Source organism: Felis catus, chromosome B2, assembly GCF_018350175.1.
Source record: "Felis catus isolate Fca126 chromosome B2, F.catus_Fca126_mat1.0, whole genome shotgun sequence".
In the NCBI taxonomy this organism is placed as follows: domain Eukaryota; kingdom Metazoa; phylum Chordata; class Mammalia; order Carnivora; family Felidae; genus Felis; species Felis catus.
The window spans coordinates 15,327,169-15,349,771 of NC_058372.1; the positions used below are offsets into that span (position 1 = coordinate 15,327,169).

The window sequence follows — 22,603 nt, forward strand, 5'->3', positions numbered from 1 at the left end:
TTGAACTCACTAACTGTGGGATCATGCCCTGAGCCAAAGTTGGACATGTAACCGACTGAGTCCCCCAGGGGCCCCCACACTATTTTTATTTCTAAATAAAGGTTTAGAATGTTCTTTTTGGAGTCACATGACAATCATCTTAAATGACATGAAAATGGGCCTAATCTCTTTACCCAACAGTAGAGATTGGCAGATAAATCGTGGAATGAGGGGAGAGAAAATTTTAGGCTTATTTTCAGAACTGTTTAAAAGGTCAGAACGCCGGCTTGTGTTGGGATTCAGGATCCAGGTTTAAGAGGGTCTCGCACAAAGAACATGAAGAATAAACACCAGATGTTTGTGAGGGTATCATGTGCAAAAGCACTGGGGTTCAAAGGTCCATGTTATCAGAAGCTCGGGATCGATGTGTGCTGAGAGCAATCCTCCCCTGCCCAGTACCATGAACCGGGTGAGACACAAATGGACACTTGGCTTGTCCACCTACTCCAGCCTGGGAAGTCACCCCAACTCCTCCTCACCCCCCTCGCACGTCCAATTAGTTGCAAGGCCTGGGAGACTCCATCTTGTCATAGCAGAGTGCCCTGCTTTATCTCATGTACCTGTGTCTGCATTTTCATTCCCATGCGTGAGTTTCCCTTCACACTCGGGGTATTGCGGTGGGCTCCTTGTGGGGCTGCGTGTGGTATGCCCTCTTGCAATTTGCCTCCATAACGGAGCCTGAGTAATGGTTGTAAGAGGCCAATGTGGGGCACCTGGCTGGCTCGGTTGGTAGAGCGTGTGACTCTTGATCTCAGGGTTATGAGTTCGAGTCCCACCTTGGGTGTAGCGATTACATTTAAAAAAAAATTTTTTTTTTAATCTTTAAAATTCCAATCTGATTGTTCACTGTCTGCTTTAAGTCTTTGGGCCACTGTCCCTCATGTCCTAGCCTCTTCCACGCAAACCCTTCCACCTTGAGTTAGCCTATTTTTAAAGTTTATTTATTTTATTTTTTTGATGTTTTTATTTATTTTTATTTTTGAGACAGAGAGAGACAGAGTATGAGCAGGGGAGAGGCAGAGAGAGAGGGAGACACAGAATCGGAAGCAGGCTCCAGGCTCTGAGCTGTCAGCCCGGAGACTGACGCGGGACTCGAACTCACGGACTGTGAGATCATGACCTGAGCTGAGGTCAGATGCTTAACTGACTGAGCCACCCTGGCGCCCCTATTTATTTTATTTTTGAGAGGGAGAGAGAGAGAGAGAGAGAGAGAGAGAGAGAGAGAGAGAGAGAGAGAGAACACATGAGAGTTGGGAAGGGGGAAAGAGAGAGAATCCCAAGCAGGCTTTGTGCTGTCATTGCAGAGCCCGATGTGAGGCTCGAACTCATGAACCATGAGATAAGGAGTTGGACACTTAACCAACTGAGCCACCCAGGCACCCCTTGAGTTAGCCTATTTTTAGCCCCCCCCAGTCTAGAATATTCTCCCCTCTTTATTCCAGCTAACTCCAGCAAGTCCATCAAAACCTGAGTCTAGTTGTCTCCTCTGGCTACAAGTCTTGGAAGGCCTCCTCTACTCCCAGATCACCCCCTGCAGGTCCCTACCAGGGTGTGAGTCACGCTACATTGCCATTGTCAATTCGTATCAACAGGCCACCAGGCATGAGTAACCTGAAGGCGGGGGCCCTGCCATACTCAGCCTCGCTCCTCCGGGGCCTAAATCGTTCTTGCACACGGCACTTGGCATAGCTCTAAGGAGTTTACAAACATTAACTCGTACGGAACTTCGTAATAAAACATGGTGGGTAGAAGAACATCTAAGGATTTGTTCAACAAATGCATATTGAGTGTCTAGCAGGCGCCAGATACAATTTTGGGCGCTGGGCATTCAGGAATGAGCAAGGCACACAAACTTCTGACCTCCACGAGTTTATAATCTGTTGAGGCAAAAGGATGATAAACAGGTATATTACATGTTGCAAGGTGGTGAGAGGAGCTATGAAGAAAAACGAAGCCAGACACAGGGAGGAAATGTGACAAAATGTCATTTTAGCCAGGATGGTTGGGCAAAGCCGTCTAAGGAAGTGATTGATACCTGAGCAGAGTCCGGAGTAGAGTGAGGAGAGTGAGCCAGGTGGATACATGGGGGTGGAAGGGTGTGTGTATGTGTGTGTGTGTGTGTGTGTGTGTGTGTGTGCGTGGAAGGGGGCGTGTGGAGGAAACAGCGCGTGGAAGGGGGCGTGTGGAGGAAACAGCAAGTGCAAGGGCCCTGAGTCAAGAAGGGGCTCTGTGGGTAGAGTGCACGGCGAGGAGCCCAGTGTGCTGGAGTACAGGCGGTGGGGTGGAGGGCTGGAGGCGGAGAGACGTGCGAGGCAGAGGGTTGGCTCAGGAGGAGCTTTTCAGGACATCCTGAGGAATTTGGGGTTTATTCACTGCTAGGTGTCAAGTCTGATGGGACGTGACTGGACTTACCTTTTAAAGATTCACTCTGGCTGCTGTGTGGAGAATACAGACTGTGGGGAAGAACAAAAGGTTCCAGGAGGTAGACCAGCGGGGAGGTGAATGTTCTGGTCCGGGCAGTGATGACGGGGACCCCAGGTCCCCACCCGGCAGAGAAGCTGTCAGACTCTGGATGCATTTTGAAAGCTGAGGACCTGGTGATGCTCAACTGTAGAGTGTACGAGAAAGGAGCCCTGGCCACCTCCAAGGATTTTGGCCAGCTGTGGGCCGGTGGTGCCACTTGTTAAGATGGGGATGATGGGGGGAGAAACAGTCTGCAGTGGTGGGGGGGGGGGAGGTTGGAAGTGAAGCATTCTGTTTTAGATCCCTAAGTCTGAGATGCTGCCAGGATTCTGTTTTGTCTTCTATGAAATGGGGATGATGTCTGTTTTATACACTTGTGGTCATTTTCTTTTGATATTACACAGAAGTAAGGTTTATTTTTATTCACACTGCAGCTATGGGTACAGTCCCCTTTAAAAGAACACAAGCAGGGGCACCGGGTGTCTCATTTGATTAACCATCCAACTCTCGATTTCGGCTCAGGTCATGATCTCACAATTGGTGGGATCCCCTCCCCCAGCGGGCTCTGTGCCGACAGCTCGGAGCCTGGAGCCTGCTTCGGATTCTGTGTCTCCCTCTCTCTCTCTGCCCCTCCCCAGCTCGCACTCTGTCTCTCAAAAACAAATAAAACATTAAAAAAATAAAGAAAAGAACACAAACAGAATTCTCTCTTACTGGCTAGATACTGCTGCCCTTGGACAGCTGTCTCTCCTATCAAGCATGACGTTGGTAACAGACCCCTCTCCATATTTATTTACCATATGTATTTAACGTTTATCTAGAGCTTACTATGTGCCAGGCACTATTCTAAGGATTTGATAATCCTCCAAAACTCTTTGTATATGCCATTGTTACCCCGATTTAACACAGGTAACGTAACCGTGGCACCAAAAGATAGAGTAATCCGCTTAAGGCCCCACGGCTGGTAAATGGCAGAACCAAGAGTCAACCCCAGGTGCTCTGTCTCTGCTTCCAACCCCCATGCCAAGCTCCACACCCCCCTGCTCTGGATGAGCCGTTGCCATCCCTGACCTATGACCTGGCCTCTTGTGTGCCGAGATGGTGCCTCGTGTCTGACCCCATTGCCTGCGCCCCTTACCCTGGTAGGCGTTCCTGCCTTGGTTCTTACAAAACCTCTGCTCAAAAGCAGCCTGTCAGTACTGATGGCAATACTCCTTTTGTCTCAGACCTTCCCAGGCCGTTGGCAGCCACTCAGAGCACTCAGTGTCCTCTGTGCCTTTCTTCTAACGCCCTGAGGTCAGCCACCTCCCCCCTCATTGCAACACACGAGCTTTTCTGGTATCCTGCTCTCTCCACGCGCCTGCCCAATTGCCACCAGTCGCCCGCCTGATTGTTACAAGTTGCTTCAAACGCTTGCAAGTATCACGTTTTCCGCTCCTGCGTTGAAGCGGACCGTGTGCCACATTGAGCTGAGTGCTGAAGACAAGAGAGGAACAGGACCGCTGACCTCTCAAGAGACTTGGAGCTAGAAGCCAGGTCCGTTTCAGCTTTGGGTCACGCATCCCAGCACCAAGTGGACACGCAGCGGACATTCGGTGAATATTCATTTGTTTAGCAAATGTTTATTGAGTGCTTACTACACACATGCCAGTGTGATCCGTGTGGAGGATATGGGAAACCAGACAGGCGCACGATTCCCTGGGTTCCAGGGACGCAGAGCCAACTTTAGCCGGCCCCCCTCCCCCTTCCTCCAAAGGAGCAGAGGGTGCGGGTGGGGGGAGAGACCAGCTAGTGGAGGCCACGGGAAGCTGCCAAAGAAGCCAAAGCTCGAAGCCAAACAACTGGCCTAGCTTCTGGCCAGGGCGTCCTCTTCTTCTCAGAACCCAGACGTGGACACACGTGCCGCAGCCACTCCGGGGACCCCTCACATAGCAGGGGCTGGCCTCGCGGGGGAAAGCAGAGCTTTTGTTAAGACGACTGGGAGGAGGAAGGCTACAGGACCTTGCGCGCGCGGCGGCAGGGGTGGCGCGCGGCTGGAGCGAGACCTCTCAGAAGGAGAGAGAACTCTCCAGCCCGCAGCCCAAACTCTGGAGCCTAGCCTGGATTCCAATCGCAGGCCCGCTGCTCACCTATTGTGTGACCTTGCGCGAGTCACTTACCCTTCCCGGGACTCAATTACATCACCAGTTAAGTGGGTTTCCAATAACCTTAAGGTTAGCGCGAGGATTCAGAGAGAATGCCTGGAAAGCTTCCCTAGTGTGTTCTGGGCATGTGGGCTTCGCTCCCGCTCCGTCGCTCACACCTCGCCGGGTCCCCCGCGCTCCCCCTCCCAGGGACGCACGCCTAGCCCATCAGGGCGCGCCCGCCCCGGTGGATTTATTGGCCCGCTTGGGGCGGGGTTTGGGAAGAGGCGAGGAGGGAGGGAGGAGGTGAGGGCGAAGAAAGGGAAGCGGCGGAGGGGCCGGAGGCGCGCGGGGCGGGGCGGGGCGGGGTGGGGCGGGGCGGGGGAGGAGCCGGGCTGGGTTCCTGGGCCCCGCGCGGCGCGCTCCGGGAGCCCGGGGCGGCGGGGGCGGGGGCGGCGCGCGGCGGCCAATGGCGCGCGGCGCTGCGGCGGGGGCGGCGCGGCGACACCCGGCTGCTGACAGCCAAACTCCCCAACTCCGCCCTCGTCCCCGCGGGATCCCGGAGCCCGAGCCGGCCTGGGGCCGAGGCCGCCCGAGCCGCGCTGCGAGCGAACATGGCAGCAGAATGAGAAGGCTGGCGCCGGGTCGTGGCCGTCGGCGCCGCGCTGCAGCTCGAGATCCGCGTCCGGCGCCCTGCGAGCCGCGCGCTTAGCCGGCCTCCTGGTGGCCGCTGGATTATTTCATTCGGAGCCGAGGGCGGGGGAGAGAGGGGGACCCCGCAGCCGCGCCGGTCCGTGCTCGGGCAGGGTGTGCGACTCGCCGGCTGCGGAAAGCACGCGGGAGAGAGAGCGGGTCCCGGGCTGCGGCGGCGCGGGCGCGGGGATGAGCCGGCCATGGGGCGGCCTCGGCGGGGCTCGCGGAGCCGGCCGGCGCTGCGGCGGGGTCGCCGCCTGAGCCGGGGCTCCGCGGGGCTTCGGGGCCTCGGGCGCCCCGGGGGGGTCCCTGCCGCCGCCCCCGGGAGGGACGAGAGCCCCGCGTGGCGGACACTGCAGCAGACGCCGCACTGAGGCGCCCCGAGCCTGCTCCGCCTGCAGCTCGGTGCGCTCTCGGCACCCGGGCGCCTTGCCCGGTGCACGGGCTGCTGGCGCACCGCGGCGAGCGGGGCGCAGGACTGGCTACACGGGGGTGTGTGAGCCTGTGGGACTGGAGATCTGAGCTGAGGCAGAACCCGGCGGACCGGAGCAGCCATGCTTCCCGGGGTGGGCGTGTTCGGCACCAGCCTCACGGCCCGTGTCATCATCCCGCTGCTGAAAGACGAGGGCTTCGCGGTGAAGGCGCTGTGGGGCCGCACGCAGGAGGAAGCGGAGGAGCTGGCCAAGGAGATGAGCGTCCCCTTCTACACCAGCCGCATTGACGAGGTGCTGCTGCATCAGGACGTGGACTTGGTGTGCATCAACCTGCCGCCGCCCCTCACCAGGCAGATCGCTGTCAAAACCCTGGGTGAGCGACCCCCTCCCCCCGCCCCCGCAGCCTGCCTTCCTTCCCTGCTGCTCTTCTGCTCTCGCCCCCTCTTCATCCCCGAGGCTTACGAGGCATCTACGCCGGCCCGGGGACCTGAGATGCCACAGGCCACTCGGAGCTCCCTCCTTCCTCGTCCCCGGCCTTCCCAGCCTCTGCGCTTCTCTCCTCCCTTCTGGCACCACCTGGACGCGCCTTCCCACGTGTGTGGCGCGGAGGCTGGAGGAGGCGTGTGTTCCCGGGATGTCGACCAGGCGGATCGGATGCTGAGGACTGGGCATGGGCCGCTCGGAGGGAGAGGAAACTCAGTCCCCAGCTGTGCCTGTAGTGCCCCGAGTGTGTGCGTGGGTGCGCGCCTGGGAGAGGCGAGTGCGCGCCCGGGAACACCCGAAACAAGGGCCCCACACGTGTGTCTGGTTTTCCTGAGGGCGGGAGACGACCTGATCCGGAGCAGCTGTGACGTCCTGCCCGGCCAGTTTGCTTCTTTCTGCTGTTAGTTTGGTGTGAGGTTAGAATTTGACGATCAGCTGGAATTACTAAGTCTTGGCTGTAAGCGAGGACGGCGGCGGTGGTTAGATGGGGCGGGGGGAGAGGGATTTATGGGGACGTCTTCCAGGAGGTCGTGGGTTAGTGACGACCGGTTTGATAAAACCAGGGGGATTTAACTGTCGAGCGTGGCAGCTCAGGAGCTGCCTTCTGCGTGGGTTTGGAATGATAGGTCTTGAATTTTTAGGGGACGAACGCAGCCGTTCCAGAGGCATGGGTGCTTTGTGTGGGAAAAGGCCCCGCGCAGCCCCTTTTACGTGGGAGCATGCACTAGTCCCTCCTTAATAACCGTGGGGAAAGTTCCCAGATCTGACGCGGGCGGGGAGGCTGGGAACCGGCTCACCGCCCCTGGCCATCCGGTCCCCCCACCTATATAACCCAGGCAGTCTGAACAGTCTCCGAGCACAGAGCAACCGCAGCTTTGCCGTGCCCAGGGGAAAAAGAAGCGTAATTTTGTCCATTGGCAGTCCTCACACATACCTAAGATGATCCCAGCAGTATCCCTGCCTCCGAACCCGCCCAGAAAGTGTACTGCCCGCCCTTGAAAGTTGGAATTTTTATTGATGAGGAAAGAGACCAAGCTTATGGCCCAGGACGCGACATTAAAGAAGTGTTTCAAGGGAAGGGCAGGGACAGTACCCAGAAGTCCATGGTAATTTATGTAATCTGGGAAGGCGTGTTTTATGTTTATGTTTTAATGGGCACGGATTAAGGGTAGATGAAATGTACGTATATTTTAATTAACTGCAGATACCTAAAACCAGAAGGTAGAACTCTTTCTTCCTAGAAAACCATTTAAAAAAAAAAAAAAATTAGGCCATTTTGCTCTGGACTCAGACGGGACATCTGATCCAATTCCTAGGGAGGCTGCCCAAGCCTGTCAGTTTTCATGTCAATTTGATTAAGTTTCTGACCTTTGTTTATTTTTCTTTGGCCTTGAATTGAATGTCCTTGGGTTCTGGGCTCTCTTTTCTGTTTGGTGTCATATATGTTGGATAGCTGACCTCTGTGCTTACAGTGGGTCTGTGCCTTATCAAATAGGTCATAACCCTCCTGTGGCTTGAATCTATTAGGACAGTTGGTATCCAGCAGGTTTCACCTGAAGAGCTTATGCCTGGTCATATCAGACAGACCTTGTAACATCGCTTCTCCCCACCATGGCAACGCAGCCCTGTCGGTCAGCACCCCTAAGGCGTATCACCAGGAGAGTGGCAATTTGGAGGACAAGGACGCCCCTGTTTCCTGACCAACTCTTGTACTTCAGCCCAAAGAGCATTTGGTTGGAGAGGAGGGGCGCACATTATACATTTCTGGATACTTCTGTTCTTATTTGCAATAATCTCCGTGACTTCTTTTTTTCCCTTGACACGACTAACATGAGTTACCTCTTCAAAGCCAAGCCAAGAGGCTTCAGAAACAGACTTAGTTTAATAAGCATGACTAAGGAATAGGGTTTTGTGTGTATGTTTTGTAGGAAGTTTTGAGCTTTTTTTCTTTTTTTAACTCCTGATTTTGCAGGTAACTTGAGATAGGTTGTGATTATCGAAAATGAAGGGGGACATCGACTTTAGATGTGGCCGGATGTTAGTCTCATTCCCCACATCATCTCTCCTGGAAAATCCCCAGGCCACTCCCGTTGACGATGTACCTGCAAATATGCAGCCTGGTGGTCATCTTGGTATGCTTTGCTGTCATGGTTAGAGGTTCAGCACATACAACACAGGAAGTGAAACACCCCAGACAGTTACAGGCCTGGTTTGGCCGTTGGGGTTTATAGCTGCTAGAGTTTGCCCAGAATTGAAACAAGCCGGTCTTGACTGGTCCTGGTGAATTGGCCTTCTTTTGGCAAAGGCTAGGGCTTTGAGTTGCTGGCCCAGCAGTGGCCAGTGGTCTGTGGCCATCTATCCACACTCATAACTGGTCTCAGGCCTGTCAAGGTAAGGGGTTGGTCTGGGGACCATCGAGGAATGACACTTGGAATCAATAGAATCATAGGGGCACTTGGGTGGCTCAGTCGGTTAAGTGTCTGACTCTTGGTTTTGGCTCAGGTCGTGATCTCAGGGTTTGTGAGTTCGAGTTCTGCATCGGGCTCTGCACTGACAGTGTGAGCCTGCTTGGGATATTCTCTCTCTCTCCCTCCCTCTCCCTCCCTCTCCCTCTCTCCCTCCCTCTCCCTCTCTCCCTCCCTCTCCCTCTCTCTCTCCCTCTCCCTCTCTCTCCCTCCCTCCCTCCCTCTCTCTCCCTCCCTCCCTCTCTCTCCCTCTCCCTCCCTCCCTCCCTCTCTCTCTCTCCCTCCCTCCCTCTCTCTCCCTCCCTCCCTCCCTCTCTCTCCCTCCCTCCCTCTCTCTCCCTCCCTCCCTCTCTCTCCCTCCCTCCCTCTCTCTCCCTCCCTCCCTCCCTCTCCCTCCCTCCCTCCCTCCCTCTCCCTCCCTCCCTCCCTCCCTCTCTCTCCCTCTCTCCCTCTCTCTCCCTCTCTCTCCCTCTCTCCTTCTCTCCCTCTCTCTCCCTCTCTCCCTCTCTCTCCCTCTCTCTCCCTCTCTCTCCCCCTCTCTCTCTCCCTCTCTTTCTCTCCCTCTCAAAATAAATAACCTTAAAACAATAGAATCACATACATCCTCCTTTAATTTCTAAAAATTCCCTTGAAATCTCTACTTTGATGAACTCTAGGCATTTCTCTGTTGTAGAGACTTTCCTGCCATTCTTTTGTACAGTTTCTCCAGCGCCCAGGGCTGCCCCTTATTAAATACCTACCCTGTGCCGGGCAATATGGTAGGTGCTGTATGGAAAACGTTTCATTTCATGATGAGAATGGTCCTCTGAGATAGATGTGATGCCCATTTTGCAAATGAGGCAGCTAAAATCCAGAGACCCGAGTGGAATTGCTCAAGGGAATACTGCTGGGGGTTTGAACACCGCCATTCTGCCTCCCTGGAGTCCTTTTTTCCCCCCTTCCATCCCCTAACCTTCTTTGCCTCAGTTCCTTTTCTCAGATCGTAGTAGCTCGGGTGACACTGTAGAATTATCCTTTATTCCTGTTTACCCCACCCGTGGAATTAGTTCCCTCTTATATCTGTTCCTTTTTCGCTATCATTGCTTCCTCCAGAGAAGGAACTGGCTCCGTACCTGGGCTTCTGAACTAGGTTCCAGCCTGCCCCTCCTCGCCACTGCCTCCATTGTCCACGCTGCTGCCAGGATTTCCTTGAAGAACTTTACACTCGGTCATGTCACTGTGCCCCCCTTGCGTCACTTCTAGGAAGAGTCCCAAGTGCTTGGCATGTCGGGCAAGAGCTGGCCTCGGGTGAGCCTGCCCGGGCTCATATCCTGCTGGCTATTCTGGAACCCCATGAGCTTTAGCTAAACCCCAAACTACTAGTGTGCCCTTGAATGGACCCCTGTTTGATTATATGTCCATGCCTGTGTCGGGAACACCTGCCTTGTGAGGGTTGCCTGTTCATCCTGGAAGAGTCTGCCCTTGTGTTACCTCCTCCCGGAAGCCTCCCCCTTTCCCCTTCTCACCCCTCATGTACGCTGCGGTGGTCTCAGCACCACATGCCCCCCATCTTTCCCCAAACCTATCGTAGTGCATCTCAGCAAACTGGAGGCAATCACTCTTAGCAGTTTTGAAGATCTGGCTGGGTATGTAGTGGCAAACATGTGGGTGAAAAATTCTAAAACCTTTTTTACGTAGCTGGTAACATTCCATACCGTACGTACTGTTAATATACTTTTGTCATGCAACAATGTTAATCTTGAAAAGATACACACACACACACACACACACACATATTCATATATACGTATATAAAAACCAGCATCTGAAAGTATCCTTTTTCCTATTTTTGGCTGCATAGTATTTCATCATCTGGATAAATCAACATTTATTTAACCAGTTCCCTATTACTGAGCATTCGGGTTATTCCCAATCTTTTGCTTATACAAACACGTAGTGAACAACCTAGAACCTGTGTCATTTTGCGCATCCACGAACGTGCTTGTAGGACAAATATGCCAGCGGCTGGTCAGAAAGTATGTACTCATTTCCTTTAACAAAGATGTTACCAAATTAACCGGCACCCAAAATGACACTGCTGTTTGTCAATTTCCTCGTGTGCCTCTCTCTCTGCAGGCTCCTTGCCTGCCAGGTGCCTGAAGGCTTCTGAACTAGGTTCCAGCCTGCCCTTCCTCGCCGGGATGGTCTCACTCACCTTTTGTATCCAGATCAGCACAAGCTCCCAGCCAGCCTTTGGGGTCAGTCAAAACCTGTCTCCAACTTGCCCTGCTGCACCTAGAGTATGCAATGAGCCACACGCTGGCTCCCTAGGTCCACTCTTGTTCCTTATCCAGTCTAGTCTCTATACGATAGGCGAGTGCCATCTATCTGTCTATATATATAGATGGCACTGTGTCATTCCCTGCTCAGAATCTCTCAGTGCTATCTCCTATGGCACTTGGGGTGTCATTCAGCTTTCTTGGCCTGAGCGGCCCTGCCTAGTAATCCCTGTCACCTCCTTGGTGACTGTCCACTCTCCCCGGCTCACTAACCTCCAGCACCTTGGGCCTTTTTGCTCAAACACACCAGCCTCTTTCCTGACTCTGGGCCTTTGCAAACTGGCTTTTCCCTCTGCCTGGAAGGTTCTCCCTCACTCCTCTGAATGGCTAGCTCGTTCTGACTTCACATTTCAGCTCCGATGTTATGTCAAGAGAGAGGCCTTTCTGATCCTCCTCTTCCAACCAAAAGTCCTTTCCCCCACTTCTCAGTTCTCCCTCTGCACCCTCTTTATGTTCTTTGTAGCGCTGTTGCTGTTTGTATGACCTCTTTCCCTTGCTAGTTCTCTTATTTGGTATGTATCTCCCCATGTGGAAAGAAAGTTCTTTGAGGTAGAGCCTGCGACTGTTTTGCTCTCCGGGGTGGCCTTATCTCCCCTAGACAGTGCCAGGCGCTGAGTCACCTACTAGGCACCCTGTAAATATTTGCTAAATGACAAATGAATGCCTTTTTAATGAATGAATGGATGCTTGGGGAAGGCAAAAGGTTACAAAGAGGATGGGTCCATCAGTAAACCACACTTTGCCCTGCACGCAGCAGCCCAGTGTCTCCCAGACACTCACACGCGGTCTCACCACCTGGAGCCCTTGTCAAAAGGCAGATTCCAGGGTGGGACCCAAGATTCAGAGTTTCTGTCCAGCCCCGCCTCCCTCCGCCGGGTGGTGTGGATGCTGGGACAGCCGGACACAGAGATGTGATGGCTCTGTGCCTCTGGGAAAACAAGACCAACCTCGCCGTGAATAATTAAACTGGCGAGGGGGTTGGGGGGGGGGACGGTGTTAAACTATCTGGTGCCTTTGTGTGTAACACGACGACCTCTGTTTTCCTGGTCCCTGCCCCAGTTTCTGGAGCTGGGGGAAGCCTCTCCGCGGGATGGGAGGCTCCTTTGGGATGGTGACGAAGGCTGCGGAGTTTCTCTGAGCTTTGATGGTGCTGCATGTGCATCTTGCCCGGACTTGTTTGGCGTCCTCAGCTCCGTGCCCTTTGCCACCCCTGCGTCATAGTGTCTGCAGTTGCTCAAGGCGGACAAGGGCTGCCGGGACAGAAAACGGGGATGGTCGTCATGGCCCCACGCACGGAGCTACGGCTGTAGATAATCGGACATCATTTTTGCACTTGGTGGTCACCATTCTGAAATCCCAGCAAACCCCGCATTTCTAGCTCCCCCCTCGAAGTCGCTTCGGGATGTTTTCCTCTCCGAACACAGGGTGGAAAAGGCAATGTGCTCTTCTCTCTTGAGTTTCTGCCCGCTCAGCACTGAGTGCAGTGGTTTGGGTCTATGGGTTTGTTGTAGGGTCGAGGACGCCCTGGGGCGTTATGTCCATGGCAGAAATGACTCTGTACTGTTAGGAAAAGTCAAGGTTCACCAATCCCACTCCATCTAACTGAAATTAGGTGCAGTTGAGTGATTATTTTGCTGATGATATCTGGCTTTGAAAATGTACGATTCTGCAGAAGATTAAACGGAAATGAGAAAAAGCCAAAGGAAGAAACTGGACATTTTGATGCTGAAACTAGGGAGGAATTAAAAAAAAAAATGGTGGAAGTAAATAGCTGGTTTTAAAGGTTTCACCAAGAAGGAAATATACAGGCAATTAGTTACATATTTTGATTGAGGGCCGTCATGGCCTCTCATTGTAGACAACATTGTGATTTGCAGAACTGCTGGTGATAGAGTAGGTTGGCAGGTCACAACTGTGTGTGTGACATCCTTGTCGAGCCTCAGGTTTCTGGCCAACAAGATGGATTTAAAGGTATTATCATAGGGGGCACCTGAGTGGCTCCGTGGGATAAGCGTCCAACCCTTGATTTCAGCTCAGGTCATGATCTCATGGTCATGAGATCAAGCCCCATGTCGGGTGTGGAGCCTGCTTAAGATTCTCTGTCTCCTTCTCCCTCTGCCCCTACCTAGCTTGCTCTCTCTCTCTTTCTCTAAAATAAATTAAAAAAAAAATCATACAAGGTTGGTGTGACAATTAAAATGAGGGGGGGTGTGTAAGGAGCCCACGCCCCCCACCCGCTATCTGCTTCAACTCAATAAATGTTAGTCTATTTCTTCTTGATGTGATCAATTCTTCAACTTATTCCAAATGATACTTACTTTGTTTGTTTGTTTGTTTTTAATATGAGAGAGCAGGAGCACAAACAGGGGAGAGGGGCAGAGGGAAAGCGAGAGAGAATCCTAGGCAGGCTCCACGCTCAGTACAGAGCCCGACGCGGAGCTTCAGCCCACGACCCTGGGATCACGACCTGAGCTGAAATCAGGAGTTGGACGCCCAACTGAGCCACCCAGGCGCCCCAGACCAGTGGTACTGTTGAAGATTTGCTTATCATATTTTTAAAAGAGGTGATTCCCTCCTGCTAGATTCGGAAAATACAGTTGAAAGTTATTATTATCCTCTTTTAGAGGAAATGGGCATAAGCCAAGCTTCACATGTGGGGTTTGCTGAGAATACAGTACTTGCTTCACAGGCGCATGATCTAGAAGGTGCTGATGGTGTTCCCAGGAACTCACCACACCTGTGGAGATTCGTCATCCCCTGTGAGAAGGATGCCGGGTCCTCCACGGAACTCAGGGGCAGGGGCATAGCTCAGGTCTCAGGAGGTGCCTGGAAACTATGAACTCCTGGAATTTTATCGTTTTTGTGCTCTGCTTTCTCCATGTGTTGGCCTCATCGCCTGTCCTGCTTTAAACCACCTTTCTCTGCTTCCTGCATCCATGTGGTGGACAGAACGCCAAATATGGTGGCCAGGACTCCCAAATGCAGTTATCACCGGTCCCCACTTCCCCTTGTCCCCGCTTGTGTCTAATGCTTTCCCCTGGCCCGGTCTTTTTGGAGGTTATCTTGTAACATGGGGGACCCATCACGAAATGCCGTGGGGGACCCTCTACCGCAGGGAAGTGGGGGTGGAGGGACGACAAGCGGGCGTCCCGAGCTGGGCCCCACTCCCTCAAGGTGCTCATTCTAAGAACACACGCTTGGGTGAAGGTTTTACAAACGTAGACGTTTCTGGATACTGTGGGTTCTTTAGCCATGTTGCTGAAACACACGCTCAGCACTTTGCGGCTTTTATAATAACCTCAGTAAAACAGCGGACAGAAGAAACACGTGTGTGACGACCCAATGCCAACCTTGTCGTCATTAGTATTAAGTTCAGGGAGTGTGTGTTTGTAAAATATGTGATGGGAGAATGGATAAACTTGACCGGCTCCATGGGGTTTGATGGCCGAGCACCTTCTGCTTGGCACGTGCCAGAGGCGGACTGTGGTGAACGTAGGGCCTCCAAGGAGTCAGGAAAAGGATAGAGCTTCCTGGGGAAGAGGAATTTCTACCTTCGGACTGCCTTCACCCTGCAAAACTCTTCCCTAGGCCTCCAGCCTGCTAGTCTGCCCTGCAAATTGGGGACCTGCCGGTCCCCATAATTGCATGAACCAGTTCCTTAAAAAAAACCTGCCTTGCCCTCACTCCCCGACCCGTAGTCCTTCCCTCCTCTTCCATTCCCTCCCCCTCTCTCCCACTCTTCCCCCTCACTTTCCCCACATCCTTCCTCCCTTCCCTTCTCCCTTTCTCCCCCCCCCCCACCCCATCTATCCGCCCACCCTGTATTGGTTCTGTTTCTCTGGAGCCCTCTAATGAACACACATTTTGCCTGGATCCAGTCCACCTGGCCAGGTGAGCTGGGCGATGGCACCCAAGTGTGGATCTGGCAAGACTCCTTGGTGCTGAAGCTGTTCCATTGAGTTCATATGGTGAGTGCGGGCCCCGAGGAGAGCACTGTCTGAGCTTTGTCCTCTAGAACGGGAAGACTTTGAAGGCAAAAGATCTTTTTGGTTTAGACTCCAACAAGACCGGGCGGGAAGGCTTTAGAACCCTCGCTGCTGAGAGCCGCAGGGACCCTGACCAGTTCTACCTCTGTCATCCAGGCTTTGGGGAAGCTGGCTTCTCAGGTTTAAGCAAGCTTAGGATGCCCTGGAGTTTAAACTTTTCCTGAGAATTGTTAATGCCCCGTGAGCATTAAAAAGTGCAGGAAAAAAAAAAAACAACTTTACAATGATAGGAATTGTTTTTAAAATTTCTGATTTCCAACTGCAACGGCTTTCGTGGTACTGAGAGGCTCTTTCAATTAGCATGACGCCCGTAACTGAAACTATAGAGTGTTGAAGCCCCAGTGAAATGGGTGTGTAGCTTTCACATTGCTTTTTTTATTTTTTTTTCAACGTTTATTTATTTTTGGGACAGAGAGAGACAGAGCATGAACGGGGGAGGGACAGAGAGAGAGGGAGACACAGAATCGGAAACAGGCTCCAGGCTCTGAGCCATCAGCCCAGAGCCCGACGCGGGGCTCGAACTCACAGACCGCGAGATCGTGACCTGGCTGAAGTCGGACGCTTAACCGACTGCGCCACCCAGGCACCCCCACATTGCTTTTTTTAAATAGCTTTATTGAGATAAGCTTTATGTATCACAAGAGTTACCCATTGAGAGCCAATGATTTCTAGTAAGTATACCATTGTGCAAAAAATTTTAGAACGCTTCCAACATCCCCACACGTTTCCTCCTGCCTGTTTGCAGCTGGCCCCCATTCCCACCCCAACCCCCTGGCAACCCCGGATACGCTTTGTCTCTGTCATTTGGCTGCTTCTAGAAATTTCACATAAATGGAGTCCTGTAGTATGTAGTCTTTGGTGTCTGACCTCTTTCCCTTGGCATTTTTTTTGATGTTCATCTGCGTCGTTGTGTCTATCAGACATTCATTCCTTTTTCTTATTGCCGAGTAATCTTCGAGTAAAATACCACATTTTGTTCATCCATTCACCCTCTGATGGATGTTTGTACTGCTTCCGGTTTTTAGCTATTTTTTTTTTTAAAGTTTATTTATTGTGAGGGAGAGCATGTGAGCAAGAGCCGGGGAGGGGGAGAGAGAGGGGAGAGGGAGAGAGTCCCAAGCAGGTTCTGCACGGTCAGTGCAGAGCCCGATGCGGGGTTTGAACTCACCAACCTCGTGATTGTGACCTGATCTGAAAAGAAGAGTCAGACGCTTAACTGACTGAGCCCCCCAGGCGCCCCCAGTTTTTACGATTATCAATAATGCTGTTTTGAAAATTTGCATGCAAGTCTTTTGTAGACCCAGGCTTTTTTCACTTCTCTTGGATACATATCTAAGAGCGAAATTGCTGGGTTGTATGCTATGTATATATTTGCCTCATATGTACTATTCTATATTCCCACCAGCTATGTAGGGATATTCTAATTCCTTTACACCAGCACCAACACTTGGTATTGGCAGCCTTTTTGAGGACAACCATGATAGTGCATAGAGCTATCGCATTATGACTTTGATTAGCATTTCCCTAGTGACTATTGATGTTGAGCAACTTCTTGTGTGCTTATTAGCCACTCATGTATCTTCAGATTTCTCGAGAAGTTTTACATTGAATTTTCTTCTTACTGTTGAGTTGCAAGCATTGGTTTTGGGATCTTGTTGTGTTGTTCGGTTAGGGGTAGATTTTTTGGTTTTTGAATACTTTCCTTTCTTCTTGATTTTGGAACTAGATGCAGCTGAACTAATTCTCCAACCTAACTGAGATTAGCTTTGCCAGATATTCATGGAAATGGTTCATTATTTAGAAAAGCAAGACAGCCATGTGAGCGGATGCTGATGTCTGGGGCACCAGCATTGCCCCAGGCCCTGATAATGTGCTGAAAATCCTTTTTTTTTTTTTTAAATGTTTATTTTGAGGGGCACCCGGGTGGCTCAGTCAGTTAAGCGTCCGACTTGGGCTCGGGTCATGATCTCACAATTCATGGGTTCGAGCCCCGCGTCGGGCTCTGTGCTGACGGCTCGGAGCCTGGAGCCTGCTTTGGATTCTGTGTCTCCCTCTCTCTCTGCTCCTCCCCCGCTCGTGCTCTGTCTCTCTCCTTCAAAAATAAATTAAAAAAAAAAAACATTAAAAAAATTTTTTAAATGTTTATTTTGAGAGAGAGAGAGAGAGAGAGAGAGAGAGCGTGCGCTCATGCACACATGAATGGGGGAGGAGCAGAGAGAGAATCCCAAGCAGGCTCCACGCTGTCAGCAGAGCCCAACACGGGGCTGGATCCCACGAACCATGAGATCATGACCTGACTCGAAATCAAGAGTCGGACGCTTAACCTACTGAACCGCCCAGGCTCGCCTGCGCTGAACGTTCAGATTTCCAATTTGAAGGTGATCTGAGGGGGTCCAGGATCCTTTAGTCGCTTATTCTGCCCAGTGTCTGCAGAATGTTTCTCTTCTTCGTTCATTTCTCTTTAATAAATGCCTTTGGATGCCTATAGCACTCTGTTAGCTGTCACCAGCCCACCAGCCGTGCCTCAGGTGGTGAGATACGGTCTTTGTTCTTGACCGAAGAGAAGCATACGCAAACACGCAACAATGCAGTAACATGTATCATGAAGTGGAGTGAATTGTGATGCTGTGAGGCCGGGAAGTGTTTGCTTGAGGCAACTGAATAACCCCCAAATGTCAGTGTTGGGTTACGGGTCAGCCACCTGGGTAGCTCCCCAGTGCCAATCCGCAAAGGGTACTAACGCGAAGGAGAAAAAGCAGAGAAAAAACCCAGGGAATTCCCCCCCCAAAAGGTGCTATGTGTGTGAATAAAAGACTTCGAGCAGAGAGCGATTGGAAGGAGCGTCCTCTAACAGCTGCTGAATTACTGCTGTGCTGTCTTCTAGAAGGGCTGGATCTAGAGGCTGGATAATGTTCACTGCCGAGCTTTGGTTTTGCTGAGTGGGGAACTCGGGTTTGAGGTTAGAGAGGGAAATGAACAGGGCCCGTGACGAAAGGCCACGCTGGTCCCCAGGGCCCTTCTCCTCAGGCAGCCTGGGTCCCAAGGGAGGTGGCCCTGCCGATAATGGATGCTGCCTGAAAGCTGAGGAAAGAGGAATTCTGAGAGCTGAGAGGGTCCAGGAAGACTTTCTGGAGGAGGTGGGGCTTCTATGGACCCAGAAGAGGAGGTAGGATTAAAATAATTGAAAAGGAAGGTATAGAAGGTTTTATGAAGTAAAATCCTTTTCAAGGAACCATCTGGTTCTGGGACAACACTCTGAGGAAAATTGTGTTTCGTATGACTGACCACTTAGGACAAAGAGTAGTTTAAGTATGTCCAAAATTTACTGGCTCCTGGGTGGCTACCCACTGGCTCCTGGGTGGCTAAGTCCGTTAAGCATCCAACTTTGGCTCAGGTCATGATCTCATGGTTCTTGGGTTCGAGCCCGGTGTTGGGCTCTGTGCTGACAGCTCGGAGCCTGGAGCCTGCTTCGGATTCTGTGTCTCCCTCTCTCTCTGCCCCTCTCCCCCTTGTGCTCTCTCTGAAAGATAAATAAACATTAAAAAAATTAAATTAAAAAAATGTCCAAAATTAAAAAAAAATTTGTTCTCATCTAGAATTAAAAAAATTCTTCTTTGCCGGCAAATTGACTGCCCCCCCCCGCCACATCAGCAGGAAGTTCCACTTATATCTTTCTCTCCCCTCAATTCCAAACGGTGACAGTCACAGATGACACAGCTGTGGGGTAGGCAAAGGAAACAGCTTGCAGGATCATTGGAAAGAACCCCCTCAAGAGGAACACAATGGCGGCCTCATGGGGTGTGAAAAGAGCTGTAAAAATCCATTCAGCGAGAGACCTCGTTAAAAAAATTTTTTTTTAATGTTTATTTATTTATTTAAAAAAAATTTTTTTTAAAGTTTATTATTTTTGAGACAGAGAGAGACAGAGCATGAACGGGGGAGGGGCAGAGAGAGAGGGAGACACAGAATCAGAAACAGACTCCAGGCTCTGAGCCATCAGCCCAGAGCCCGATGCGGGGCTCGAACTAAGGGACCGCGAGATCGTGACCTGAGCTGAAGTCGGACGCTTAACCGACTGAGCCACCCAGGCGCCCCTAATGTTTATTTTTGAGATGGGGAGACAGCGTGCGAGTGGGGGAGGGGCAGAGAGAGAGGGAGACACAGAATCCGAAGCAGGCTCCGGGCTCTGAGCTGTCGGTACAGAGCCCGATGTGGGGCTCGAACCCACGAACCGTGAGATCATGACCTGAGCCGAAGTTGGATGCTTAACTGACTGAGCCACCCAGGCACCCCTCAGCAAGAGACCTTGTAAAGACAGAAGCTGCCTGTGTGATGGAGTTGGGGGCCATGCTCTGGTGGAGAGTGGGGTCCGGTGAGGAGAGGGGGAGCCTGCTCAGTTTCTGGGTCTGTGCGTGTCCCTGTGTGATACAGGGGAACCACTTTTGGTACAGGGGTCAGTGCTGGGGTGGGGATGCAGGAGTGGGGCTGTGATGCACCACAAGAGAAAGGATGAAGGAATCTCCTTGGAGAAGAACACTCCGGGCATGATATGTGGACGCACATGTCAACCTCAGGAAAATAATGTTTTTCTAATGTTATTCAGGTTTTGACACGGGGCTCGAACTCACGAACCGCGACATCATGACCTGAGCCGGAGTTGGATGCTTAACTGACTGAGCCACCCAGGCGCCCCTGTTGGGGGAGATGGTTTTAGGGAAAGGCCACAGTGTGGGGATGGGTAGTTAGTTCTTGCCCCTGGGTGGGGTAGTCAGTCAACAGAGCCTTGCTAGCTGAGTGCCCTGGCTGGGCTTTTAACCCCCCCACCCCCCACTGTATGACACATTGTATCTCTGTTGCTTTATTTCAAAAGGAGGAGTTGCCTGTTGAATCTTCTGTTAACCTGTAGAAAGTAAAGTGAGGCCCCGAATGCTTGTTCTATCATGGGCGAAGTTGACCAGTTTGAAGAGGCTGCCCGTCACTCTGCTTGGGCTTGAGTCCTGGTTTTGCCACGCTCTGAGTGGCCGCGGACCCTCTACTTAACTCTTCTGAGCCCCTGGTTCTTCATCTGTAAAACAGAGTTAATCAAAGTACCTAACTCTGAAGGTTGCTGACTTAATCAGGGATTTGTTTGTTGGTTGGTTTTTAAACATAATTTATTGTCACATTGGCTTACCTACAACACCCAGTGCTCATCCCAGCAGGTGCCCTCCTCCATGCCCATCACCCACCCTCCCCTCCCTCCCACCCCCCATCGACCCTCAGTTTATTCTCAGTTTTTAGGAGTCTCTTATGATTTGGCTCCCTCTCTCTCTTTTTTTTCCTTCCCCTCCCCCATGGTCTTCTGTTCAGTTTCTCAAGATCCACAGATGAGTGAAAACATATGATATCTGTCCTTCTCTGACTGACTTATTTCACTCAGCATACTACCTTCCAGTTCCATCCACATTGCTGCAAATGACAACATTTCATTCTTTCTCATTGCCAAGTAGTATTCCATTGTGTATATAAACCACCTCTTCTTTATTCATCAGTCGGTGGTCATTTGGGCTCTTTCCATAACTTGGTTATTGTTGAACACGCTGCTGTAAACATTGGGGTACATGTGCCCCCTCTGCATCAGCACTCCCGTATCCTCTGGGTAAATTCCTAGCAGTGTAATTGCTGGGTCATAGGGTAGTTCTATTTTTAATTTTTTTGAGGAACTTCCACACTGTTTTCCAGAGCGGCTGCACCAGTTTGCATTCCCACCAACAGTGCAAGAGTGTTCCCATTTCTAATCAGGAATTTATTTAAAGTGAATACTCAATAAACATGAGAATCCTGCTTTATCAGGACTTACTACAGTGAGCTACTTACTATCTATTCACTCTTCCCTTGAGCAGATATTTATTGAGCACCAGCTATATGCCAGGCACTGTCTAGATCCGTGCTTTGAAATGTACTAGCCATTCGCTGTACCCTTGTATGTAGCTCTCTCTCTTTTTTTAAGTGGCTCTTTATATGTACATAAATTGAAACTAAATCAAATAGGCAGCTCAGTTCCTCGGTTGCCTTAGCCACATTTCAAGTCCTTGAAGGTCCCACGTGGCTGGCTGATGGCTTCCATGTTGGGCCGGTCAGCATAGAACATTTCTATCATTGTAGAAAAAGTTCTGTCGGATGGCGCGAATCGAGGCTGGGGATTCAGGGGCAAAGGTAGCACTCATTTATGCTTCATCTAGATGCGGATTGTTGAGAAATCCAAACTTTTGGGTGTGTTTCCTTTTCTCCCAGGAATAGGACGATAGTCTACACAGTGCGTTTGGTCTCATGAGTAATTCGTAGAACTTTGGGGTGTGGGCATGACCTCCTCTATTAGTAAGGACTCTATTATTATTTTTTAAACATTTTTTTAATGTCTATTTTTAAGAGAGACAGAGCATGAGTCAGGGAGGGGCAGAGAGAGAGAGAGAGAGAGGGAGACACAGAATCCGAAGCAGGCTCCAGGCTCTGAGCTGTCAGCACAGAGCCTGGCCTAGGGCTCGAACTTAAACCGCGGGATCATGACCTGAAGTCGAATGCTTAACCAACTGAGCCTCCCAGGCGCCCCAGTAAGGACTCTATGACTAACAAGATGGAGATGTGCCGGCTGTGGAAAGTTTCCTAAAATCCCCATTAGATGTTGGGAGTGGGTAAGCAGGTGGATGACACCCCTCCTCACCGTGGGGTCGTCACAGGTACTCGAGGTCCCCCTCCTTTCAGCCAATCTGGAGCGCATAGGAGAGAAGCACAGTGGGCAGGGACTTGTCACAGGTGCCTTGATCCTACAAGAACCGAGAACACTTGCAGCCAGTTCCTGAGGGTGCGCTTTGGGGGAGAACCCCGACTTTACGGGAAGGTTGCTTCCTCTTCTCCCACCAACACAACAGGGGACATGGGGGTTCTGCCCGCGTGCCTCCACTCTCTGCACCCCTGTCTGTCCCTGAAGCCGAGGGGAGAGGCTGAAGAAGTGCTAACACACAAAGCCTCATTGAATAGGTAATTCCTTTTTTCTAATTATAATTGTGATTTTCTCCCCCTCCCTCTGGGGGAAAGCAATACCCACTATTTAAAAATAATTTTTTAAAAAGTTTTATTTATTGATTTTTGAGAGAGACACAGAGAGAGAGAGTGAGCAGGGGAGGGGCAGACAGAGAGGGGGAGAGAGAGAGAGAGAGAGAGAGAGAGAGAGAGAGAGAGAATCCCAAGAGAGAAAATGAGAGAGAGAGAGAGAGAGAGAGAGAGAGAGAATATCAATCCCAAGCAGGCTCTGCACTGTCAGCACAGAGCCCGATGCGGGGCTCGAATTTCACACTGTGAAATCATGAGCTGAGCCGAAACTGAGAGCCGGACTCTTAACTGACTGAGCCACCCAGGCGCCCCCAAAGCAATACCCATTTGCCTGAGCGTTGCTTTGGGGCACCGGGACTCGAAGTTCCAGCTATTTGGAGCGTGGAGGGCGAGGTGAGTGTGCCTTGGCGGGGGGCGTGAGCACACGCGTGCCCCGTGCCCCCCACAGAA

At 51.5% G+C, this 22,603-nt stretch overlaps 1 protein-coding gene across 3 annotated transcripts in view; it reads left to right on the plus strand.

The window, feature by feature from the left end:
• The first annotated feature begins 5,072 nt into the window (after nt 1-5,072).
• Nucleotides 5,073-22,603, plus strand: part of GFOD1 (glucose-fructose oxidoreductase domain containing 1) — a 120,815-nt gene continuing 103,284 nt past the window's right edge. The window contains exons 1-2 of one of the 3 annotated variants that reach the window (XM_045057102.1): nt 5,073-6,125; nt 10,816-12,218. In XM_045057102.1, the coding sequence (XP_044913037.1) occupies nt 5,873-6,125; nt 10,816-11,501 (939 nt within the window). In that variant the 5' untranslated portion in view covers nt 5,073-5,872 and the 3' untranslated portion in view covers nt 11,502-12,218. The other 2 variants (XM_003985798.6, XM_006931451.5) reach the window with 2 other exon arrangements.